This window comes from Lipotes vexillifer, unplaced genomic scaffold (genome assembly GCF_000442215.2).
Source record: "Lipotes vexillifer unplaced genomic scaffold, Lipotes_vexillifer_v1.1 scaffold687, whole genome shotgun sequence".
NCBI lineage: Eukaryota > Metazoa > Chordata > Mammalia > Artiodactyla > Lipotidae > Lipotes > Lipotes vexillifer.
In genome coordinates this window covers 1,177,963-1,203,796 of record NW_006782674.1, presented here as the reverse complement: position 1 = coordinate 1,203,796, position 25,834 = coordinate 1,177,963, and the positions used below count along the sequence as shown (strand labels likewise).

The window sequence follows — 25,834 nt, the reverse complement described above, 5'->3', positions numbered from 1 at the left end:
CCAATTTCATTCCTTTTCATGGCTGAGTAACATTCCATTGTATATATGTACCACATCTTCTTTATCCATTCGTCTGTCGATGGGCATTTAGGTTGCTTCCGTGACCTGGCTATTGTAAATAGTGCTGCAATGAACATTAGGGTACATGTGTCATTTTGAATTATGGTTTTCTCTAGGTATATGCCCAGTAGTGGGATTGCTGGATCATATGGTAATTCTATTTTTAGGTTTTAAGGAACCTCCATACTGTTCTCCATAGTGGCTGTAACGATTTACATTCCCACCAACAGTGCAAGAGGGTTTCCTTTTCTCCACACCCTCTCCAGCATTTGTTGTTTGTAGATATTCTGATGATGCCCATTCTAACTGGTGTGAGGTGATACCTCATTGTAGTTTTGATTTGCATTTCTCTAATAATTAGTGATGTTGAGCAGCTTTTCATGTGCTTCTTGGCCATCTGTATGTCTTCTTGGGAGAAATGTCTGTTTAGGTCTTCTACCCATTTTTGGATTGGGTTGTTTGTTTATTTAATATTGAGCTTCATGAGCCGTTTATATATTTTGGAGATTAATCCTTTGTCCGTTGATTCGTTTGCAAATATTTTCTCCCATTCTGAGGGTTGTCTTTTCGTCTTGTTTATGGTTTCCTTTGCTGTGCAAAAGCTTCGAAGTTTCATTAGGTCCCATTGTTTATTTTTGCTTTTATTTTCATTACTCTAGGAGGTGGATCAAAAAAGATCTTGCTGTGATTTATGTCAGAGTGTTCTTCCTATGTTTTCCTCTGAGTTTTATAGTGTCTGGTCTTACATTTAGGTCTTGAATCCATTTTGAGTTTATTTTTGTGTATGGTGTTAGGGAGTGTTCTAATTTCATTCTTTTACATGTACAGTTTTCCCAGCACCACTTATTGAAGAGACTGTCTTTTCTCCATTGTATATCCTTGCCTCCTTTGTCATAGATTAGTTGACCATAGGTGCGTGGGTTTATCTCTGGGCTTTCTGTCTTGTTCCATTGTTCTGTGTTTCCATTTTTGTGCCAGTACCATATTGTCTTGGTTACTGTAGATTTGTAGTATAGTCTGAAGTCAGGGAGTCTGATTCCTCCAGCTCCATTTTTTCCCCTCAAGACTGGACTGCTTTGGCTCTTCAGGGTCTTTTGTGTCTCCATACAGATTTTAAGATTTTTTTGTTCTAGTTCCGTAAAAAAGGCCATTGGTACTTTGATAGGGATTGCATTGAATCTGTAATTTGCTTTGGGTGGTATAGTCATTTTCACAATATTGATTCTTCCAATCCAGGGACATCGTATATCTCTCCATCTGTTGGTATCATCTTTAATTTCTTTCATCAGTGTCTTATAGTTTTCTGCATACAGGTCTTTTGTCTCCCTAGGTAGGTTTATTCCTAGGTATTTTATTCTTTTGGTTGCACTGGTAAATGGGAGTGTTTCCTTAATCTCTCTTTCAGATTTTTCATCATTAGTGTATAGGAATGCAAGAGATTTCTGTGCATTAATTTTGTATCCTGTAACTTTACCAAATTCATTGATTAGCTCTAGTAGTTTTCTGGTGGCATCTTTAGGATTCTCTATGTATAGTATCATGTCGTCTGCAAACAGTGACAGCTTTACTTCTTCTTTTCTGATTTGTATCCCTTTTATTTCTTTTTCTTCTCTGATTGCCATGGCTAGGACTTGCAAAACTATGTTGAATAGTAGTGGTGAGAGTGAACATCCTTGTCTTGTTCCTGATCTTAGAGGAAATGCTTTCAGTTTTTCACCATTGAGGACGATGTGGGCTGTGGGTTTGTCATATATGGCCTTTATTATGTTGAGGTAGGTTCCCTCTATGCCCACTTTCTGGAGCGTTTTTATCATAAAAGGGTGTTGAATTTTGTCAAAAGCTCTGCATCTATTGAGATGACCATATGGTTTTTATTCTTCAGTTTGTTAATATGGTGTATCAACATTGATTGATTTACGTATATTGAAGAATCCTTGCATTCCTGGGATAAACCCCACTTGATCATGGTGTCTGATCCGTTTACTGTGCTGTTGGATTCTGTTGGCTAGTATTTTGTTGAGGATTTTTGCATCTATATTCATCAGTGATATTGGTCTGTAATTCTCTTTTTTTGTAGTATCTTTGTGTGGTTTTGGTATCAGGGTGATGGTGGCCTCATAGAATGAGTTTGGGAGTGTTCCTTCCTCTGCAGTTTTTTGGAAGAGTTTGAGAAGGATGGGTGTTAGCTCTTCTCTAAATGTTTGATAGAATTCACCTGTGAAGCCATCTGGTCCTGGACTTCTGTTTGTTGGAAGATTTTTAATCACAGTCTCAGTTTCATTACTTGTGATTGTTCTGTTCATATTTTCTATTTCTTCCTGGTTCAGTCTTGGAGGGTTCTGCCTTTGTAAGAATTTGTCCATTTCTTCCAGGTTGTCCATTTTATTGGCATAGAGTTGCTTGTAGCAGTCTCTTAGGATGCTTTGTATTTCTGTGGTGTCTGTTGTAACTTCTCCTTTTTCATTTCTAATTTTATTGATTTGAGTCCTCTCCCTCTTTTTTCTTGATGAGTCTGGCTAATGGTGTATCAATTTTGTTTATCTTCTCAAAGAAGCAGCTTTTAATTTTATTGATCTTTGCTATTGTTTTCTTTGTTTCTATTTCATTTATTTCTGCTCTGGTCTTTATGATTTCTTTCCTCCTGCTAACTTTGGTTTTTGTTCTTCTTTCTCTAGTTCCGTTAAGTTTAAGTTAGATTGTTTATTTGAGATTTTTCTTGTTTCTTGAGGTAGGCTTGTATAGCTATAAACTTCCCTCTTAGAACTGCTTTTGCTGCGTCCTGTAGGTTTTGGATTGTCGTGTTTTCATTTTCATTTGTCTCTAGGTATGTTTTGATTTCCTCTTTGATTTCTTCAGTGATCTCTTGGTTATTTAGTAACGTATTGTTTAGCCTCCATGTGTTTGTGTTTTTTATGTTTTTTCCCCTGTGATTCATTTCTAATCTTATAGCATTGTGGTCAGAAAAGATGCTTGACATGATTTCAATTTTCTTAAATTTATTGAGGCTTCATTTGTGACCCAAGATGTGATCTATCCTGGATAATGTTCCGTGTGCACTTGAGAAGAAAGTGTAATCTGCTGTTTTTGGATGGAATGTCCTATAAATATCAATTAAATCTATCTGGTCTATTGTGTCATTTAAAGTTCCCTGTTTCCTTGGATGATCTGTCCATTGGTGGAAGTGAGTCCCCCACTACTGTTGTGTTACTGTCAATTTCCTGTTTTATAGCTGTTAGCAGTTGCCTTATGTATTGAAGTGCTCCTATGTTGGGTGCATATATATTTATAATTGTTATATCTTCTTGGAATGATCCCTTGATCATTATGTAGTGTCCTTCCTTGTTTCTTGTAACATTCTTTATTTTAAAGTCTATTTTATGTGATATGAGTATTGCAACTCCAGCTTTCTTTTGATTTCCATTTGCATGGAATATCTTTTTCCATCCCCTCACTTTCAGTCTGTATGTGTCCCTAGGTCTGAAGTAGGTCTCCTGTAGACAGCATATAATTAGTGATTTAAAAAAAAATTCTATAGCTCTTTAAATTGTTGTGGTAGAGAAAAGTGAGGCTCTCTGATTCTGTGTAATTCTGTAAAAAGACAGGAAGGTTGTGGAAGCATGAACTCCTTTTGGCCTCCTGATGGCGTACAGTAAATGACTGTTTCAGGGCTTCTGGACCTGGGATTGTATCCATGCTGCATTTACAACGTTAAATCGTGTCCTCAGATGCTTAGCTTTCATATTGGGGGAAGCATACTTACCTGCACCCAGCTGATTACAGATTATAACATAGTTCCTGGGCGAGTGTTATAACAAAAAGTGTAAATAAGTCAGTTCTGAATCTCTCTACTTAACAGTGGGAATGCTCTTATTGACATTGTCAATAGGAATGCTTTTATTGGTGTTTGTGCACATTAGACATTTGTTTGAAATAACTAGCCAGATAGAGTAACGCTTGTGTTTGGCTGGGTATAGGAGGGATGGAGACTGACAGTTGTTGGTGGTAATTATACATCAGCTTAGAGAGAGGAGATGCACACCTTTGGTCAGTCTGCTCATATCCAAGGTCAGACTTGTTCCTTCTCCCATTCACTCTTCTAACATAAGCAGAGTCACCACCATCTGAATGGACAGTGCGTAGGAGTATCAGTCTCCTCTGAGAAATAGTGTCAGGCCACCAGAATTGTACCTCAGTATGCTGTGTTGTGTAGCATTTTATAAAAGAACTGATAAGAGCTAGTTAACACATTTTTCTTGTGACCATTTTGATTTGTTCTTTTCTCATATGATAACAGGTGTGATCATATTAGTTATAATAGAACAGAAATAAAATTCCGAATGTGAGAAAATATTGGAAGAATAATGTGTGCATGTTTTCTTTTGATCTAATTTAGAGCTTGAAAAGATGCTTTTTGAATCTAGCAATAATGTGTGTCTGTGCGTGTGCATTTTAAAATACACTTTTAAAAGGAGACTCTGAAAATGGAAAATGGCAGTATACCACACATTCAAAAACTTGGGCCACAGCCAGCCCATAGAAATTTGGGAATGATGCCTGTTCTTGTTGATTCCCGTTCCCTTTCTATACTGTCTAAAAACTTTGTTCTTGGATATCAGAATACCAGATGGGTAAATCCCCCCACCCCCCAAATTAGAACTTTAAGGGAGATTGGAAAGAAATATTAGAATACTTGCTTGTAGAAATCTACCACACTGTTTTGTGCATGATTTTGTGCTGTCTCTTCAGCTGTCTGTGGCAGGTATGATAAATTGGCTCAATAAACACCAATTGCAAATGCTGTCCTTCTCTTTCTTTACTCTAGCAGTGAGAAAACAGAATTACTCAATTTCCCAGACTCTTTTGCAGCCAGGCTTGTGCATGATATATAATTCTGGCTAAAGAGATGTGCGTGGAAATCTCTGGAGAGGCCTTCTCTTCCCTTATTTACCTTCAGGACATGGGCATGATAACTGGAGGTGTGACAGCCATCTTGAGACCATGGGGACAATGCTAAGGGTGGCTGAGAAAGGAATACAGAAAAGGGCCTAGTAATTTCATGAAGTCCATAGCACCTGTATCAGCCCTGGTTTCTAATGTCTGGATTTCTTATTACACGAGAAAAACAACTCACTTATGCTACTGTTTGTAGCTTAAACTATTACTGTACTGTTACTGCAGTTGAACACAATCCTCAGCAATATCCATTTCCTTTTTATGTAGCAAAGCAGACTGAAGTGTTTGCCATTTGGTAGGAAACACATAATAAATGTAGTAGTGCACCTATTCCATGTTATATTTTTTAATTTACTTTAACCTCGTCTCTATCCCATCCTGTTTTAAATAAGAGCAAAAGTTGGAATGCAGCTTAAGATGAATAGGTTACTCTAACATTATTTCAGTAAGTTTTGTGTGTCATGTAGACTGAGCGCGCTAAGTATAATGATAAATGGGACAAGATACCTGCTTTGGGGGAACTTACGGGCTAGCTGGAGAGACAACAGGTGAACAAGCATTGCTGGTACAGTGTGGCAAGTGCTCTGATACAAGTCTGTGGTGCTGTGAGAGTACAGAGAAAGGGCACGAATCAGTTCAATTTTACTGTATAGGAAACCACCCCCAACTTAGTGACTTCAAGCAGTCACCATTTATTTACCTCATGATTCTGCAGGTGTGTCACCAATTTGGGCTGCCATCAGCTGGGCAGTTCTTCTGGGCTTGGCTGGGCTCACTCTTGCTGAGTTGGTTGAGGTTTGGCTGGTCTAGGATGGCCTCAGCCGGGAAGACTTGTAGTCTCTCCTTCTCCAGCAGGCTAGCTTGGGCTTATTGATGTGGCACCTCAGTAGGGTTCCAAGAGAGACTCCTGGGTTTAGAACTGGCACTTCATCGCGTCTGTCACAGTCTGTTGGCCAGAGCAGGTCACAAGCACAGCCTGGATTGAAGGGGTGGGGAAATAGATTTCACCCTTTCATGATGAGGGAAGCTATAAAGTGTCACCAAAGGACATGAATATAGAAAAGAGTAAAGAATTGTGACCAGAGACTTCCCTGGTGGCACGATGGTTAAGAATCCGCCTGCCTGGGCTTCCCTGGTGGCGCAGTGGTTGAGAGTCCACCTGCTGATGCAGGGGACCCGGGTTCGTGCCCTGGTCCGGGAAGATCCCACATGCTACGGAGCAACTAAGCCCATGAGCCACAACTACTGAACCTGCACACCTAGAGCCCGCACTTTGCAACAAGAGAAGTCACCACAATGAGAAGCCCACGCACCACCATGAAGAGTAGCCCCCATTCGCCACAACTAGAGAAAGCCCGCGTGCAGCAACGAAGACCCAACACAGCCAAAAATAAATAAAATCAATAAATTAAAAAAAAAAAAAAGAATTGTGACCATTCTTGTAGTCTGCCACAGGGCTGTGAGGAAACAGGGGAGAGGTGAGCAATAATTTTCTTAAAGGACTTTATCTCAAATTTTTAAGATTCAAGATAGCAATTTCTTTTTTATTAGCACTTAATAAAAAGTGATGCCATAAGTCATCATCAGTTCTGGAATCATTTTCCAATATCGCCAGTTTCTACTCTTTCCTTATCTTTTGAACATTAGTTTTAAAAATAACCCATAATGGGCTTCCCTGGTGGTGCAGTGGTTGAGAGTCCGCCTGCCAATGCAGGGGACATGGGTTCGTGCCCCGGTCCGGGAGGATCCCACATGCCGCGGAGTGGCTGCGCCCGTGAGCCATGGCCACTGAACCTGTGCGTCCGGAGCCTGTGCTCCGCAACGGGAGAGGCCACAACAGTGAGAGGCCCGCGTACCGCAAAAAAAAAAGAATACATACAAAAATAACCCATAAGAAAATGTTGCTCTGAGATGGGAAAAGTTGCACATCAAGAAGTGCAGGGTTGAAATAGTGTTTGGACTTTTCTTTAAATCAGCATTGCACATGGACCATTTAAGGGGATTTTGTTCCTTCAAGATGATCCGTGATAAAAAGGTTCCATGAGGAAATCAGTTTGGGGGTCATCATGAACAGTATTTCTCATATTGGAGGTTTACAGTGCGTAGTAAAAAGGCCCTGGGAAGTCCTCACATTAAAATACTTTGCTGTTTAATTTAGTTAAGTGGATTTCATTGGGATAAGGTCAAAAGTTATTGGTTTGATTTTTATATGGGCTAGTGTCACCATATGTGTGTATATATGCACGCACACACACACACTTTTTATTTTTATTTTTTACAGCCAGTAACATTCCCAACACTGCCCAGCTATTGTCTTTACAGTTCCCATTTATCTTAAGGAACAGAAAAACAGAACAGATGAGCAATGTAATAAAAATTCAGTAATGTTTGATTTAATGGAAGAAAAGATTTTTGTTTTTAAAAGATTTAAATTTTTGTTAAAATGTTTTTTTTTTAAATGGGTTTTGAAAAAATTTACCAAACACTGTGTACTTTTTTTTTTTTTTACTGTTTAAATAATGTTCAAATAAATTTTAATAATGGGTAGCACTCCTATAATGCTCACCATGTGTTGTCCCAGGTACTATTCAAAGAGCTTTTAAAAAAAATTTTGTTTAATTAATTTATTTATTTTTGGCTGCGTTGGGTCTTCGTTGCTGCGCATGGGCTTTCTCTAGTTGTGGCGAGCAGGGGCTACTCTTCCTTGCGGTGTGCGGGCTTCTCATTGCGGTGGCTTCTCTTGTTGCAGAGCATGGGCTCTAGGCATGTGGGCTTCAGTAGTTGTGGCATGTAGCTCAGTAGCTGTGGCTCTCAGGCTCTAGAGCACAGGCTCAGTAGTTTTGGTGCACGGGCTTAGTTGCTCCGTGGCATGTGGGATCTTCCTGGACCAGGGCTCAAACCCGTGCGCCCTGCATTGACAGGTGGATTCTTAACCACTGCACCACCAGGGAAGCCCCAAAGAGCTTTTTATGAGTTATCGTATTTAATCCCCCAGAGTCCTGTTGGTCCTTATTGCGTTGTTTTTTTAATTGCTGTGAGTAAAGTTTTAATGCATATCAGGTCATCATAATAAAAACATGTTTTTTTTTTAAACTGAAGTATTGTTAATTTACAATGTTGTGTTAGTTTCAGGTGATTTGGTATACATATATATATTTATGTTCTTTTTCAGATTCTTTTCTATTAGGTTATTCCAAAATATTGAGCAGAGTTCCCTGTGCTATACAGTAGGTCTTTGTTGATTACCTCTTTTATATATAGTAGTGTGTGTATGTTAATCCCAAACTCCTAATTTATTTCTCCCCCCCGCCCCCACTATCCCCTTTGGTAACCATAAGTTTGTTTTCTGTGTCTGTGAGTCTATTTCTGCTTTGGAAATAAGTTCATTTGTATCATTTTTTTCAGATTCCATATGTGAGTGATATGTGATATTTGTCTTTCTCTGTCTGACTTACTTTACTTAATATGATAATCTCTAGGTCCATCCATGTTGTTGCAAATGGCATTACTTCATTCCTTTTTATGGCTGAGTAATATTCCATTGTAGATATGTACCACATCTCCTTTGTGCATTCATCTGTTGATGGACATTTAGGTTGATTCCATGTCTTGGCTGTTGTACATAGTGCTGCTGTGAACATAGGCGTGAATGTATCTTTTGGAGTTAGCATTTTCTCCAGATATATGCCCAGGAATGGGATGCAAGGTCATATGGTAACTGTATTTTTAGTTTTTTAAGGAACCTCCGTACTCTTTCCATAGTGGCTGTACAAATTTACATTCCCACCAACAGTGTAGGAGGGTTCCTTTTTCTTCACCCTCCAGCATTTATTATTTGTAGACTTTTTTGGGGGGATTTATATATTTATTTTTTGCTACGTTTTGTTCTTTTTTTAAAGGGTTTTGAGGAGGAATGTCAAGGCCACTTACAGAAGCTCATTCTCTCACTGCCTGAACTGTTTCTTTTTTTTTTTCTTTTTCTTTTATATTGGAGTAGAGTTGATTGACAATAATGTGTTAATAATGTGACAGTAATGTGTACAGTGAAGTGATTCAGTTATGCATATACTTGTATCTATTCTTTTTCAAATTCTTTGTCCATTTACGTTGTTGCAGAGTATTCGAAGAGCTGTATACGAATTATCATATTTAATCCCCCAAAGAGTCTTGTTGGTCTTTAGTGTTACCCTCCCCTTTTCACAGATGGTAGACAGCTCTTGTGTTCCATTCTACAAGGGTGGAGCTGTGACTTGTCAGTCTGGCTCCAAAGTGCATGCTCTTTACCACCTCGCTGTTCTGCTAAGAATCACTCACCTAAGTGCAGAGTGTCGTGGACAGCATATTCATGTGTTTTAAATGAAACGTTTTAAAAGTTATGTTCAATGGAGCATTCAGTCACCCTAACTCAGTTTGTTGCCTGTGTATTTAGTAACTGGTTCCTGGTGCCTTAGATGGAAGATATTTTGATATAGAAAATGAAAATGCCTGTTGTTTCCAGTGATGCATTGTCCTCTAATATAGGTGACAGAAACATCTCCCAGATCTAGAATGATGTTATTTTGCAGATAGTTCACCTCCTACAACTCCTTTCACTTATCTTTGACAAAAAAATAGATAAGCCTTTAATCAGATTTTTGATAGTGCTAATATACTGAAAGATACTGTCATTCTATTTTGAATTTATAAGATCTACCTTCTCAAAGAGAATCTTGGTGGAAAACATGTTTTATGCTTGTATCAAATAAGAATTCATGTTTTAAAGGAAGAAACTAGTGAATTAGAGTTTTAATATTTGATTTAAATCACATTTACCTGCCACAAGTTCGTATTACCGCTGGACAAAACATGTCAAGTATTTTTCCTGCCATTGATGGAGCAGGAAACTATGCAGAATGAATATGAATGAAGAATTTTTGAATTTTAGGTTGTAAAGGACCTCACTGGCATAGAAATAATGTGGCCGTGTCCAAAGCAGTGATCATTCATTGAAAGGCCCCCCTGTCAGATCACGGGCACCTTCCTCTACCTCTTCTTTTTGAGTCTCTTTATTTAAGGTCATCTCACCAGGTTGTTTCTCTCATACCACTTGTCTACAGTGGTATGCAACAGTGTTTGGAGGGTGTGTGTGTATGTGTCCGTATATATATCTCCATCTTCTTTGAAAATAGCAGTGTGGATGTTACTTATTAGAAACACTGACCACACAGGTCTTAAAATTTGACTATTATAGAAAATGATCAGACAAAAATACAATTAATGTAAGTATGTACTACTACAAACTGTAGGGTTGGTTAACCAAATAACCACAAATTTAGTTATAAGGATGACATTAAAGTAAAAATAATTTACAATTAGTAAACAAAAACAGCAGCATGTACAACCTATGGCCATCTCAAGACAACACAGATAACGAAAGCAACGCTTCTGAAAATTACGGTGAGTACCAGTTCAGAGGAAGAACATTGCAGCAGTGGAAGGCAAGACTCAGAGCTCTTGGGCAGTTTTGGGTCCATCAGTGACTTGTGGACAGTACCAGCAGACTCCCTAATTTGGAGCATCTTTGTAAAAATTATAGCTATATTCAGTTGTGGAAAATAGTTTTGCCGTAATTCTTCAAAAACACTGATTTTTCACTTTGAATGGTACGCTAAACAGTAATTTTTATTATCCTTTCATTGTTCTAGAAACCCAGTAGTGTCCAAACTTAGTGTGTGTTCAGAGTCATTGAGATGCTTCTGAGCTTGCAGCTTCTGGACCCCATCCTCAGGTTCAGGGTGTGGCCCAGGAGTCTGCAGTTTCACAAGCTCTGCAGATGGTTCTGAAGTGGGTGGTCCCCATTCCTTTTACCAAGGGCTCACAAAATAGAAGGGCAGGAGTTGGGGCAACTTCCTGAAAACCTGGATCTGGAGCTCAGGCACCCCCTGAAGGGGCATCTGAAACCACTCACCCCTTCCCCCCTTTTCCCAATCCTTGCAATAGCCCATCTGCCTCTTCCTCCCGACAGTGGACAGTTACGTCTTTACGGTGATAAAGATTGACCTGTGTGGCAGGAGGGAGGTTCCCGCAGTGCAAACCTAGGCCCTCTCAGTTATTGACAGTGAATAGGGGAGGTACGTGTGCTTTGCCTGACTCAGATCTGCCCCTCTATAGCTCCATGTTTACCTCCTGTTCCATATTAATCAGGATGTAGGGAATTTATACTTTTCTAAGAATAGCTACCCACTCTTTGAAGATTTTTGTTTTTGAAGGCTTTTCCTCTGAGGCTACTGTTTTCATTATTGAGCAAGAGAGTCAATGAAGATTGTCATTATATCAGTAAGGTCTAAATATGCAATAATGTCATTTAAAAATTAATGGGGCTTCCCTGGTGGTGCAGTGGTTGAGAGTCCGCCTGCCGATGCAGGGGACATGGGTTCGTGCCCTGGTCCGGGAACATCCTACATGCCGCGGAGCGGCTGGGCCCGTGAGCCATGGCTGCTGAGCCTGCGCGTCAGGAGCCTGTGCTCCACAACAGTGAGAGGCCCACGTACGGCAAAAAAACTGATGGCAAAAGTTTAAGGTGAAACAGTGTATTTGCATAATCTCAAAGAATCTCCTGTAAGATATTGATTACAACAGGAAAAATAGTAACTTTGCTATGGAGAAACCCTTAGGCACCACTTTAATCAAGTGGTCAAGATCAACAGCACCAGTAAAACGATCTATTGATGTAATGTAATGTAGCCGGGGATGCAACGTGTGGAGAAGGGCACGTCACTTCTGTGGTATCCTTCCCTATAACCATGATAGTGTCAGTCTAATCATGAGAAAACATCTAACAGGCCCAAATTGCGCCTCATTCTACGAAACATCTGACCAGTGTTCTTCGGGAGTGTTGAGGTCATAAAAGAGAAGGCAAGACTGAGGCACTGTCACAGACGAGAGGAGACAAGGAAGCTGTGACAGCTGAATGCCACACAGGGCCCGGGACTAGATCCTGCACTAGAAAAAGAAGGAAATTTGGAAAAATACAAATAAAGTCTGTAATTTATTTGCTGCTACTCTCTAGTATTGTGACATTGTTAGTTTATTAGTTTTGATAATTGTACTATGATCATCTAAGGTGTTGGCATGAAGGGAAGCTGAGTGAAGTATATACAGGAACCTTCTTCTATTTTTGCCCCCTTTCTGTAAGTCTAAAATGATTACATAAGACACAGTTGAGGAAAAGGTACTTTTGTTTAGTAATGTGTAAACACTCTGCAATAGCTTAGCATTGCAGAATCTATCTTAGCATAAGAATCTATCTCCACTCACCTAACCTCTTCAGCATGTATTCCTCACTCGTACTTTTATGTTCTAGTTCTACTGAAGCATTTGTTGTTGTTGTTAGAACCTTTGGGGAGTGAGGGGGAGTAACACAATTTTTGTATGTATCACAAAGTATTTATGACCAGTGTAACAACTGGATGGGTACCACACCTCATTTTTGAAAACGTGACAGTGCAGTGAAGTCCCCCTGTTCCCTTCCTTTATGGCACTCTGCCCCTCTCATCCTCTTTTACCACCCACACATAACTGCCACCACTTAGAGTTAATCCATAGAATTTGCTCTTTACTGATCCTGTTTCATTATTTGCCCTTTTTCATCCAAAGTAACATAAATTGCATTGTACAGTATCATATCTACAACTTGCTTTTTTTGCCCCACGTGTATGTCTGATTCATTCTTTTTCATCATTATATAGATAGATATCCATTTTATGAATACCCAATATATATTTATCCTTTCTCCTGCTGGCAGACATATTGGGAATGTTTTTGGTTTGGGGTTTTGTTTTGTTTTTCGCATAGTTGTTCATTTGTAAAAGTATTTTCTCAGGTCAAAAGAGATCTCTACTTTTTCTGAACTCCATTAACATTGTGTACCACTTTTAGCTTAACATTTGTGACCTTTTGTTATAATTATTTTTCTTTTCTCCTGTAGCAGATGGAAAGCTTTTTGAGGATCTAGTTTTCCAAGATGGACTTATTGGGATAATAAAGATTTAATTTTGTTGAATGAATAAGTAAATACTTAATGAATTAAACACTGTCTACATATAGATGTTGGGCATATTTGTGTTTATTTTCTTAGTTATATGGTGTTGCCTCTTGGGGACTTTTCTTTGTTACATTTATGCAGTGTCAGAAACTGGTCACTGAGCTAGAAATATGGAGCATAAATAAACCTAAAACTTTAAGAAATGATATTCTAGGTTTGCAGGCATCACAGGTACAGGGTTTTTTTTGGGTGTGTTTAACATTGAAGGAGAAAGTTTGACAAAGTTAGCAGTTTAATCTACATTTGGCATTACAGAGCAGAAGGGAGCTCTCTGTATTATGGCAGAAGTCTTGCTTTTGTGTATCATTCTATATTGATAATTTTGAATTTGTACCCAGAATGGAATTGCCCAAATCAGTTCTTTTCCTCCAAAATTCTTTTATTTGGATGTTAATCTTACCCTGCAAAAACACTGAGCAGGTTTCTTAGCTCTCTTGCCTATCTTATTTGATTTCTGCCACAGCTTTGGCAGAGATAAGCAGGGCTAGTATCATCCATATTTTACAGATTAGGAACACTGGAACGGAAGCTGGGGGAGGTTGTTTGCTCAGGGTCACTGAACAGAACCAGAGACCAGATCTTTCAGTCTGGTCCCAGACGTTACAGTTTCAGTGTTTAAAAGGAGCAAAAATATTTTGTTTTGCTGGCATTTTAATAGATGATTCAGTAACATAATGCCTGTTTGACAGTTCATCATAGTAACGTGGGGAGCTTCTTATCATTGTTAGTGGTCCATTATAACTGCCTTTTTGCTGCCCTCTTTGTTAGAAGCGTTCGAAGAAAAGCTGAAACTAAACATTGCAAAAGAGCGTGTTGTGACTGGTGTGTATTTTAAAGGAAAGAAAAACCTCGTAAGTGGAATTGATACGAAGGAGTGACACAACCTAAAGTAAAATATCGGAGGAGACAAATGGCTTTTTGATAGCTCGAGACCTACCAATGAATTAAAACTTCTTGGCATATGGACTGGTGCAGTTGATCACTCACATTGCAATCTAAAAAATGCAGAAGCAGTACATGTAAATATTGTCTTCATGTCAGAAATACACCTTTGTGCTTGAAAATGATAAAAAATTACAATCGATCCTTACAACTGTTCTGTTCATCTTTATTGATCAGGTGCAAGAAAGATAAATCGCAGCCCAAATAAGATTATAGTAAATGTTAGCATCATAGGGGACTCTAGGTTGATAGAAAGCCATTCATCATCTCAAATGGTGACCTGTCCATTGCTCCAGCTATCCTGAGTCTGCTGTCTAATCACATACCTATTGATTTTATCTACATCCAACAAACCTGGATGTGACTGTCCTTGGGCAACCCAGATTGTTAAATGCAAAGGGGTCACTGGTGTGAAGAGGATTTCATTTTCATTTTCTTACCAACCAACAATGATTTATTAAAAAATAAACTACCCCAAGTCATGCATGTGAAACCTGAGTGATTAGGGAATGAAGGGACACAGTAGACTGCATTTTGGGGTCTATTGCATTTTGTTCCTTTGCACTGTGATGCATTTTGTTCCTTTGCACTGTGATGCATTTTGCAGGGTATTTCATGGAGTCTGAAGACTCATAGGGTCATTTAGGCCACCCTCTGCAGTAAGACAGGTTTCACAGTAGCTAGCCAGAATGGATCATTTTTAATTTTGCTGCCCCAGGAAAGGCATTACTTTGCTCTTACAACTTGATTTATGTTGCTTATGTGTTCATTCATGTAATATTGAAACATTTTTTTAATAAAAATTACCTAAATCTGCACCCGTTCTTACTGATTAATTTGTTATAAATGTTGATGCTCTTGTGGTCATATGGAGATGATAGAACAAACTCTACTCCATAAAGAATCCATCTTGAGGATAAATGTACTATGTAAAAAGAAATGATCCTTTAATATCCTAGGTGGAACACTGGAATAATAGGTAAGTATGGTGTGTGGCTATCATATTCAATCAAAGTGTCTTTTGATCTTGCAGTGGTGGATTCCAAATAAGGGAGATCAAAATAATCTTTCAAAAATGTGTTAGGAATTTTCTCAGAAGGATCAAATAATGATGAATTACAAATGTGAACATTTACTCTTTAATTACAGCCTGTATACCAACAACTATACTGTTATTAAATGGGTAGCTTTACATGTATTTTTTTAAGTATTCATGCTACCATGCAAGAAATCTTTCTCCTACTGCTTGAGTGGCCGACACAAGATTTTATGTATTTTTTGAAATCGTAGGTCTTGCACACATTTTATCCTCTTGGATACTGAAAACTCTGCTATCGATCTTTATCCACAGAGCTCAGAGTTCTACAGAGTCACCACTGAGCAATACCAGAAAGCTGCTGAGGAGGTGGAAGCAAAGTTCAAGTAAGTTTTTAATGGTATTATCATTATTTACCCTTCTTGACAAGGTGAAAATACACCTTTATTGCTCTTTGATACGTTAGCCCTCTGGAATACTTGGAAATGTGTTTGGATCCATGTTGCTCTAGCGGAATTCAAATGCAAGGAATGGGCATTTGATGACTGTGTGGCAACTCAGTTTTATGAACTCGGGGAAATTGAAAGCAATGGTGATAGAATTTTCATTTGGAATACTATATAAGATAGGATACCATTGATTATGAAGGTGATGTTAAATTGCTATCTCTATTAATAGAAACACAGAAATCATTCACTTGTGTATCATAAAATGATGGGCATGTCCAACAGGTATCTGCCTTTCTCCCATTTAAGCTGTTTTCATTTCTTCACATGTACCTTGAAAGCATTTAAATCACAGACTTTACCTTGCCCTTGATTATGAGGGTGATGTTAAATTGCTACCTGTGTTAATCCTTGGAATGTTTAAATGAATGTTCTGTAATTGATGGATCAAAGTGTCTGCGACCCATAGCCCTGTACTTTCCCTTTGCTTCCAGTGCTCACATTAGGTCAGAAAACATCATGCAGAATTTTCCGGAGTGTATAAATAGTTCTGTTGTGTAACCTCTGTTAGTCGCACTTGTGCAAACTAGTGAAGCACAGAAAGGTGCTGTGACAGGTTTAGTTGAAAGAGTGCATTGGGCTCTGACCTCCTTCCTTGGCATGTTTATAAACATTTGATAAAATGATTAAACCCTAAGGTAGAATGTTGTTACTTTCTGCTATAGTGCAGTTTGTGTGGTAACGGATATTGGTGTTATTTTAATGTTGATTAAAAAAAAGACTTTTTAAAAAGATGGTTTGAGGCATCTTTAAATAGACAAAAACCTTTAGTCTTCCTTAGTGAATTATCTCTTTAGGGGCAGTTGGGAAAGGCCTTCTAAAAATGAGCCATAAATCTCACTCTTAAAGGTTAATGTGCTATCTTTAGAATTTAGATATGGTATTGGATAGACTTGATTTTAAAAGGCACTCTACATATGTATTCTCAAAGTTAGGTTTTTATCCTTCCCATTAATGTTAAAGCAGTTTTTTAAACCTTTGGTCTCTGTACTGTGAGAACCTTTGACTTGGCACCCTGGGTCTTTCTTCCTTGTAAGATGATAGCTATACAAATAACTAAAATTTAAGTTAAAGGAGATCAATTCTGACTAGAATGATCTATGAAGTCATTATAAAGAAGATGGTATTTTAGTTGAGGCTTGAAGAAGAGTATTGAATAGTCAGGAAGGAAAGGTATTCACAACGAAAACATCTTCAGTAGTTGGGTGACAAACTAGGTAAGAGCAGTGGTTTGACTCACAGAGACTGGTGTGAGATACAGCTGGAAAGGTTGGTAGGGTCATTCATTAGCTGCTGGGCTAAGAAGTTGGTCTTCATTTAGCCACAAGGCACTGGAAGGTGTTTGACCAGGTAAGTACCCCAATTTCTGTTGCCCTTTAGGAATTAGTCTGATAGTTGATGTGAGGTTTGATTGGAGGCGTGCGGGGAAAAAAAGCCAGAGATACCAGATGAGATATCTCTATAAGTGAAAGAGAAAAGGAGGGGATGGATGCAAAAGTCACTGAGAGATTAGACATGAATTAGTGATGAATTGGTGTACTGGTTTGCTAGGGCTGCCACAGACTGACTGGCTTAAACAGCAGAAGTTTGTTTTCTCACAATTCTGGAGGCTGGAAGTTCAGGATCAACGTGTAAGCAGGGTTGGTTTCTCCGGGGGCCTTTCTCCTTTGCTTGCAGACGGCTGTCTTTACATGGCCTTCCTCTCTGCATCTGTGTCCTAATCTCCTTCTCTTATAAATCACATCGGATTAGGGCCCATCCTGATGACTTCATTTTAACTTACTTACCTCTTTAAAAATCCTCAGTCCAAATTTGCTTTCTGAAGTACCAGGCATTAGGACTTCAACAAATGAATTTTGGGGGAGACACAGTTCAGCCCATAACACTTGGATAGAAGGGATAAAGGAGAAACAGAAATATGAGCTTAGTTTATTGGAAAATTGGTGGAAGCTGAATTTCATAGAGAGAGAAGTCTGATTTTAGATGAAAAGAATTGGCTTCTCTTCTGAAGCCATGCCCAGCTGCCATGTCATTCAGCCTGGGCTAGCCTACTGCAGAATGGGAGGCTGCATGTAGCACAAAAGTAAAAGTCATGATGACTTACCTTCTCCAAGACAGCATGGACCTGTAGTTTGGACTTAGTTTTAAGCAGAGCCTCAGCAGCAGCATTCTCTTTTATCTTTAGAAGGTATTATTCTTTATTAGATCCTTCTCTAATCTGGTGTAGTAAACAGTTCGGCCTTTCCCAAAGTGAGCTCTGGCCCTTGTACCTAGCTCCTGGGACAAACCTCTAAACCCCTGGAATTTCCCAAGTGAAAGAAATGTCTTATTATTTATGATGGGCCCCTTATGACATGTGGTATCAGCCCGGTGCCAAAGACTGAATTCAGCCACAGGGGCAGTCAGTCAGGCAAGAATGTGTGATGAGGCTCCAGTGAAGCTCAGGACACTAAAGTTTGGGTGAGCATCTCTAGTTGATACTACTCTGCATTTGTTACACAGTGGTACCAGGAGGGAAATGCATCCTGAGGACAGTGGGAACATTGCATTTGGAAACCTCTCAGACTTTGGTTTCTTTTCCTTTGGCTGATTCTCTGTATCATTTCCCATAACAAGCCATCACTCTGAGTTTAATAGCTTTAGTGAGTTCTGTGAGTCCTTTTATTGAATTATCAAAGCTTAGGGTGGTTTGGGAACCCCTTGAACTTGCACATGATACTGGAAGTGAGGACGGTCTTGGGGACTCTGCCCTCAGACTTTGCAGTTTGGCTAACTCCAGTGCAAACAAAAACCCAGGAATTTCAAAGCCAGGTTTTTCAGAAAGTGACTTTCATTATGTCATTTTTTCCAGCTACTACCTGCTAGCCTGAGCTTCCTAGAATATCATATTTTGATTTGCATTGAGTTCTTCATTAGTCTCACACCAAGGAAGTGATAGTGCTTTGGATGTAACAGATGTTTACCATCTTTGAAGACACAGAGATTCCTCAACAGAATTTTGTTTCTCCTTAGAAACTTGAGCACCTCATGTAATCATGACATCTTCAGTCTTTTGCAAGGCAGAGTACTATATTCTTTCCATTGCCTGACAGAGCTGAACTCAGCAGTTCCTCTTGGACAGCAAACTCTGAAGGACTTTGAGGAGGATTTAGTTAATTTTATCTGATGGAAGGATTCATTTGGATACATCTTGGTTACAGGAGATGGAAGCTTTTTAAATTGCAATTTCAAGGGCATTATTATACACCTGATAGGGGGGTCACATAAAATCACTGTAAAGAGAAAGAATAAAGAATGCTCCAAGCATTTGAGGCCACATGTGATGAACAACAGTTACATTGGGGCATCCTGCAGGATAGCTAATGGAATTATTTTAGGGAGGCTTAAATATTAACTCACACTTCAGTCCCTCACTTTATAGTTTGGTGGTAAACCAGTAAAGCACTTTAGATTTATTGGAATTTTCCCCCCTATTTTATCAACACATCATTCATTCATAGTGCTTCTATGCAGCATGCCCTCCCCTGCATTCTGAATATACAGCCATGAAGGAGATAGGTGGGGTCTTATCAGCGTGGAGCTTAGAGCTCGTCAGAGGAGGGCAAGAATAAGACAGATTTAATAAACCAAAGCTTTTTAAAAATCCACAGTTGGTTCTACTGTGATGAGATAATTGTACCCCTAATAAATATCAAATTATTAAAACTTACTATTTCTTTTTTCAATGGAAATTAAGTAATTTGGGTTCAAGAATGTGTGCTGTTTATTTTCCTGCAAGAATTTTTTCCCCAAAATAGCTTTAAAATTTTGGCTATAAAACCCAAATCACTGGGTAAAGCCAGTAATACATGTATTTTTTACATCTAGCTTTTATTCAAAAGATATACCTTTTCTTTTCCCAGCTCAACTGAAACAGTCATTATAAGCACTTCATATCACCTGTATCACCCTTTGTTATTAGCTGTTAAATAGAGCAAGTTATGGTGTTAGTTCTGAGTTAGTTACATGGCGGTAGTACCATAACTCAGCTACTGAAAATTATGTTCAGTATTAATCCTTATATTCTAACTTGTAGGTAATTAAGCGAAATGTTATATTAAATGTTACATTGATAGTGCTTAGCACAGGTCTAGCACAAAGTAAATGCTCAATAAATATTAGATTATTTTTATTATGTATTATTATTATGATATTATTATTTTATTATCGTGTCCAACTCATGTTATGAAACTGTGCACCATAGGGGAGATTTCTGTATCTGGTTCCAAACGAAATCTAGATGATGTTAAAACTTCCCCAAAGAACATTAGGGAGAGTTCTTACCCTTGGGGAGCTCATAGTCCAGCCAGTAGACAGCATATAAAGCTCTCATGACAGGACAGCCCCAAAAGGGATGTGTGTCAGAGCTGTCAGGATGTACAGACAGAATAAGGGGTGTATGGACAGAGTGCCACAGGGGCTCTGTTTGTTAGTCAGCATCAGAATCCAATTGCCTCAGTGGATTGGGGTCAATATACCACACCCACAGAAAGGAAATGTTACCATAGTGTTATGTACACACAAATTGTTTTCAAAATATAAAAACAAACATCAAGCAAATGTAAAGCAAAAGGCAGTGTAAACCTTGTGAAGACAATGTAATATCAAACAAAAGCATTTCAAAGACGATTGATCTTTCACTCCCATGTTTTCCTTTAGATAATGGAGTGGCCAGTTCTACCTTCCCTAAAAATATATATGTGAAGTGACATAGATCTCTCAAAAATATTTTGGACTGATTTTATTAGAGGTATAACTTTTCAACTTGGCTTCAGTATCCTTGAAAGGTGAAGCACTTGTAAAGGAGTATGGTTCTGTGCAATTGGATGTGAATACTGGTAATGCTCCTTTGTGTGCCAGATGTTAGGAGGGGTTTTCACTTTTTTTTTTTTTTTTTTTTTTTTTTTTTTGCGGTACGCGGGCCTCTCACTGTTGTGGTCTCTCCCGTTGCCGAGCACAGGCTCCGGACGCACAGGCTCAGCGGCCATGGCTCACGGGGCCAGTCGCTCCGCGGCATGTGGGATCTTCCCGGACCGGGGCACAAACCGGTGTCCCCTGCATCGGCAGGCGGACTCGCAACCTCTGCGCCACCAGGGAAGCCCCTCACTTTTATCCTTGAACGAAGTGGTTGAAACCTGACTTATAAATTTAGGCTCATGGAAGAAGCTTGGGTTATCCTTGCAATGTATTACAAGATTAGTTACCCTGTGGAAGGAGTTTAGGTGATTGTAGAGTATCTGTGGAATGCTATGCAAAACTCTTACAGATAAAATGGCTTTTTAAAGTATCACTATATAGTCAAAGGTTTGCTTCAGTGTAAAATTCTTTCTCTTTAAAACGTTCTTGGTTTTATTAGGGTTTCACTTTGACTGGCAGTGCTGTTTAGGTTCTCTTTAGGGTGTGTGATTTTAATAGCTACACTACGAATGAGTTAGTGAAGCACAGGATGACACGCCAGTGGTATCAGCAGGTGTTTCTCGTGTTCTCTGTAATTACACATGTGGATTATGGACAGTTTTAAGCAGCAGTGTTTAAAGATCTTGCTTAATTGGCTGTAAAATAATTAAATAAGGTTTTGACTGGCAAATTTATAATTCTGTTAGATGCTTAAGCCAGTGCGCTTGAATGTCAATGTGACTTCAATTTGGAAATATTAGATTAATAGAACTAATTGTCCTGCAGGTACAAAGTTTACTCTGATTAATAGTCTTAAAACTCTTATAGAAGTTTAGCCAAGTAAATTTATGTTACTTACCATTCTGCTTAAGCTTTTAATTAAAACTTATTTCCAAAGTTTGCAGTGTTTCAGCATTGCTGTGCTTCTTTCCAGGTTTTCCAAAGCTGAGCTCCTATAATTTTTCAGTGACTCCAGCTACCTCATTGAGTAACTTGCCTTATCAAAAGGATTAAAATTATATACTTTTAGACATTTATTTGTATCTGCAGCTGACAGTTTCCCTGCACATTGTCTCTAACACTTATCGATGTCTGCTTATAACCTACTTTAGTGCTGCGTGAATGGCTCTGATATACCAAATGTACATGATGAATGTTTTATCTCTGATTCTCGTTGATCAGTTTCTAAATGATCAAATGGTTTATCTCAGTAAGACACTAATTCACATTGATCAAATTCTCAATGACCAAGTTGACTTGGTTTCTGCTGAACACAAATTGTATTAAAACAACATTACTTGAACATGCTGGCTTTTCTAATGCAGGAGTTATGTTACCAGCAGTTACAGTATAACTCGAGTTACTGTATTATAAAGATGTCTTCTCCGTAATGAAAAGTTTACATATGAAGAAAAGAATGCGATATTACAGGAAGAACAGGGCTTCGAGCAAGGATTGGGGCTTTTACTAACTAATTAAATTCTGCATTTGTATTGGGCCTTTTTCCCCCCTTTTTTTTAATTTGAAGGGCGGTGAGCAGGAAATATAGCAGCTGCAGTGGTGACATTTTATTCCCTACGGTCCTTAGAGCCAAGCAACGTCTTGATTATTCAGTAAGAGACTTAGCAATTGAAGAGGCTAAATTCTAGGAAAAGTAAGTATACCTGTACTCCTTCTGCATACACTTGGTTATAATTGTCCAGTTAGCAATATAGGGTTGTTTGTTGTTTTTGTTTTTTAAACATCAACTCACCTATGTCAACTTCCACAGTATTTCATGTACCCACTAGACTTTGTCCAATAGCAAATACCCATTTGGCTGAAACAAAGTCTGTTATTTAGAACACCCAGTTCCTCAGGCAGGTTACTTATTCCACCTTTGACTTGTCTCTTCCATCTGTAAAATGTAAATTTCAACTGCCATTCTCTTTAGGGCATTCAAGCTGAGAAGGTTTAAAAGTTGAAAAAAAAAAAAAAAGTTGTCATTGATCTTCATCTAAAAAATGGACCTAAGTAGGTTTATTTAGTTGTAAGACGCCAGCTGACCTTTTAGTTATGTTGTGTATGGTATGGCAGCCCCTTTTGTACTTCATCAGGGGATATGTGGAGAGCAGCCTGCCGCCTCTCAAACTAAGAAGCTGTGTGTGTCATTCTCCTCCCCCACACCCCCCAAAGCAACAAATTAGTTCCAGGGCAAGTGAGACCTGCTTTGGAACACACCACTGTTTGACAGTATTTCTTAAGATGGGCATGTAGAATTGGTTAGATTTGTAAGGAAACCTTAGGCGATTAGTGCCTTTCCCCCCGTTTAAAATTAGAGCCCTCCTAATCACATATGTCTAGTTAGTTTCTTCTTATTTCTTTAAGTTGGAGCTCTAGCCTTAGTCTACATACTTATTCTCTAAGGTAACAGAAGTAAATGCCAAGAAACATTAACACCACTTGTGAGTTAGCTTTCCACCTGTATCATTTCTGCATACACTTGGTTATAATTGCCTATTTAGAAGTGTAGGGTTGTTTGTTGTTTATATTATGTTAAGACATGACACCATAACACTCCTAGAAGAGAACACAGGCAGAACAGCCTACAACATAAATCGTAGCAACACTTTCCTAGGTCAGTCTCCCAAAGCAATAGAAACAAAAGCAAAAACAAACAAATGGAACCCAGTCAAACTCACAAGCCCCTGTACAGCCAAGGAAACCACAAACAAAATGAAAAGACAACCCTCGGACTGGGAGAAAACACTCACAAATGATGTGACCAACAAGGGCTCCATCTCTAAAACACACAAACAGCTCATACAGCCCAACAACAAGAAAACAACCCAATCAAAAAAATGGGCAGAAGACCCAAACAGACCCCTCTCCGAAGAAAACAGCCAACAGGCACGTGAAAAGATGCGCAGCATTGCCAACCATCAAGAGAAATGCAAATCAAAGCCTCCCACGCCGGCCAGAATGGACATCATCAAAAAGTCCACAAGTGACAAATTCTGGAGAGAGTGCGGAGGAGAAAGGGACACACACACACACACCCACCACCACCACTCACACTCACTCTCTCTCTCTGCTGGTGGGAATGCAGACTGGTGCAGCCACCTTGTAAAACAACACGGACTGTTAACTCTCCACTGTTGCTCGCAGCATTCCACTCAGTCCAGAGGTGTCTGCAGAAGGGGGCAGGGCAGGATGGCAAAGTTGATTGGAATATAGGACTAAGAGGTCAGGACAGGGATGTAAGCCATATGACAGTATTATCTGTTTCACAAAATAGAACACAAACTGCTGCTGTTGCATGAACATGTGCAGTTGGTCTCAAGGTCAAGAGGGTCACAGTGGAAACTTCCTTATCACTTCAACACAGTATGTGAAGGAACCTCAAGTGGTGATACAAGCCACTGAGGCCAGATTGGCCACATACTACCTTAAATCCATGACCTGGAATTCTCTTCCCTGTTTCAGCGGTGGCAGCTGGCGTTTGTTTGGGTTGCTCTGGGCATATTCTTTCCTTTAATATAATCTGTTTATGTGTTTCATGTAAATTATCAAAATCAGTCTTGTTGCAGCCCTTAGGTTAGTGGCCATAAACTCCTGAATTCATGATTTGTTCTGCGTGGGATAACAAATCGTTCTGTTTTCCCCTACAGGAACATTAGCATTGAACTTTCTTCCTTAATCAATACGATCCATTAAGAATCCAGCATTACCCTACATGGTTATATGAAATATTAATTGCACACTATTAGATAAATGAAGTTTCTGCCAAAATGATAGCTTGTTTCTTTCTTTGTATCATAATACTTAAACAAGAACATTTTTGAGTTCTAGGGTGCATGGTATTTTAGAATTTATTGATCCTTGCTTATTTGAGTAATTATCTACACAGCTTATAGTTCCCCAAAGATACTTCTAACTGGGATTACTAAGTTTTTTCCTCTTGCTGATTCCAGCAAGAGTTCATTTACTTTTTAAAGGATCCAGTTGGAAATAATTTAAAAAATTTTTCCTTTGATGTTTTCGTAGATGAGAAAAAGTTATTTTGCTTTTTGAGTGCCACTCAGCTACAGATAGAAAGCATCGAAGCTTGTAGGGGGGCCAATTAGAGTTAATTACCATCTGACTGACCTGCCACTTCTTAAAATGTCCAGGAAGACTTGTAGGATGTAGATTTTTAATTCTTTCCTTGTGTCAGATTTGCAAAGTTTAACCATCTAGAGCCTTAAGTATGTTAAAAATTATACCAAAGAAGTTATCTATGCATAAAAGTGGTATCTCTCAGGATAGTCTCTGGGAAGTTGTATAGGCTCCACCATATGGTGATACCTACTTGTTTCATCACTTCATGGTTTGGGAAGCCTATTCCAAATGTTAACCCTTCCTGCTCTCAAACAGATAATTAACTTAGGGTTGCCACTATTTCTGGGGTAAAACCATGGTACTAAAATTGAAACCAGAACTTTCAGGATAATCGTACTTGAACGTGTCTTCCCATTGCTAATTTGAATGTATAATTTCCAAATCATCTCTCATGGTGTCAGTCTATCAAGGATTCCTATTTCTGGCTCTTTTCATTTTTCTTAAGATGTAAGCAAACAAAATACAAAAATTGATAAATTTGGACCTTACCATGATTAAAAGGTTCTGCTCATCTTAAGACACCATTTAGAAAATTTAAAAAATGGGCAGCTAGTGGGAAGCAGCTGCGTGGCACAGGGAGATCAGCTTGAGGCTGCCTAGAGGGGTGGGGGATTGGGTGGGTGGGAGGGAGATGCAAGAGGGAGGGGATATGGGGATATACGTATGCATATAGCTGATTCACTTTGTTATACAGCAGAAACTAACACAACATTGTAAAGCAATTATACTCCAATAAAGATGTTTAAAAAAAATGGGCAAAAGACTTGAGCAGACACTTCAAAGGAAGATATAAGAATGGCCAATTAGCACTTGAAAAGTGCTAATAACATCATTAGCTATCAGGGAATTGCAAATTAAAACCACTGGAGTGATGAAAATCAAAAAGACTGACAATACTAATTGTTTGCAAGGATATGAAGAAACCAGAATTCTCCTGCTTTGCTGTTGGGGGGTATAAAAAGGCAAAGTCACTTTGGAAGAAGTTTGGTGGTGTCTTATAAATTTAAGCATGCATTTATTCTATGACCCAGGAATTCCAGATCTGCGTATTTACCCAAGAGCAAAGAAAATATACATCCACAGAAAGATTTGTACACATGTTCATATCAGGTTTATTCATAGTAGTAAAAAAGAAACTACCCATATGGTCATCGATGAGTTTAGCAGTTTAAAAAAAAT

At 38.8% G+C, this 25,834-nt stretch overlaps 1 protein-coding gene across 1 annotated transcript in view; it reads left to right on the top strand.

Annotated features, from left to right (window-relative positions):
* CHCHD3 (coiled-coil-helix-coiled-coil-helix domain containing 3) overlaps positions 1 to 25,834 on the top strand; it is a 289,976-nt gene that overhangs the window by 213,610 nt on the left and 50,532 nt on the right. The window contains exon 6 of the mRNA XM_007455359.1: positions 15,390 to 15,460. Coding sequence (XP_007455421.1) covers positions 15,390 to 15,460 — 71 coding nt within the window. The remainder of the gene's footprint in view (positions 1 to 15,389; positions 15,461 to 25,834) is intronic.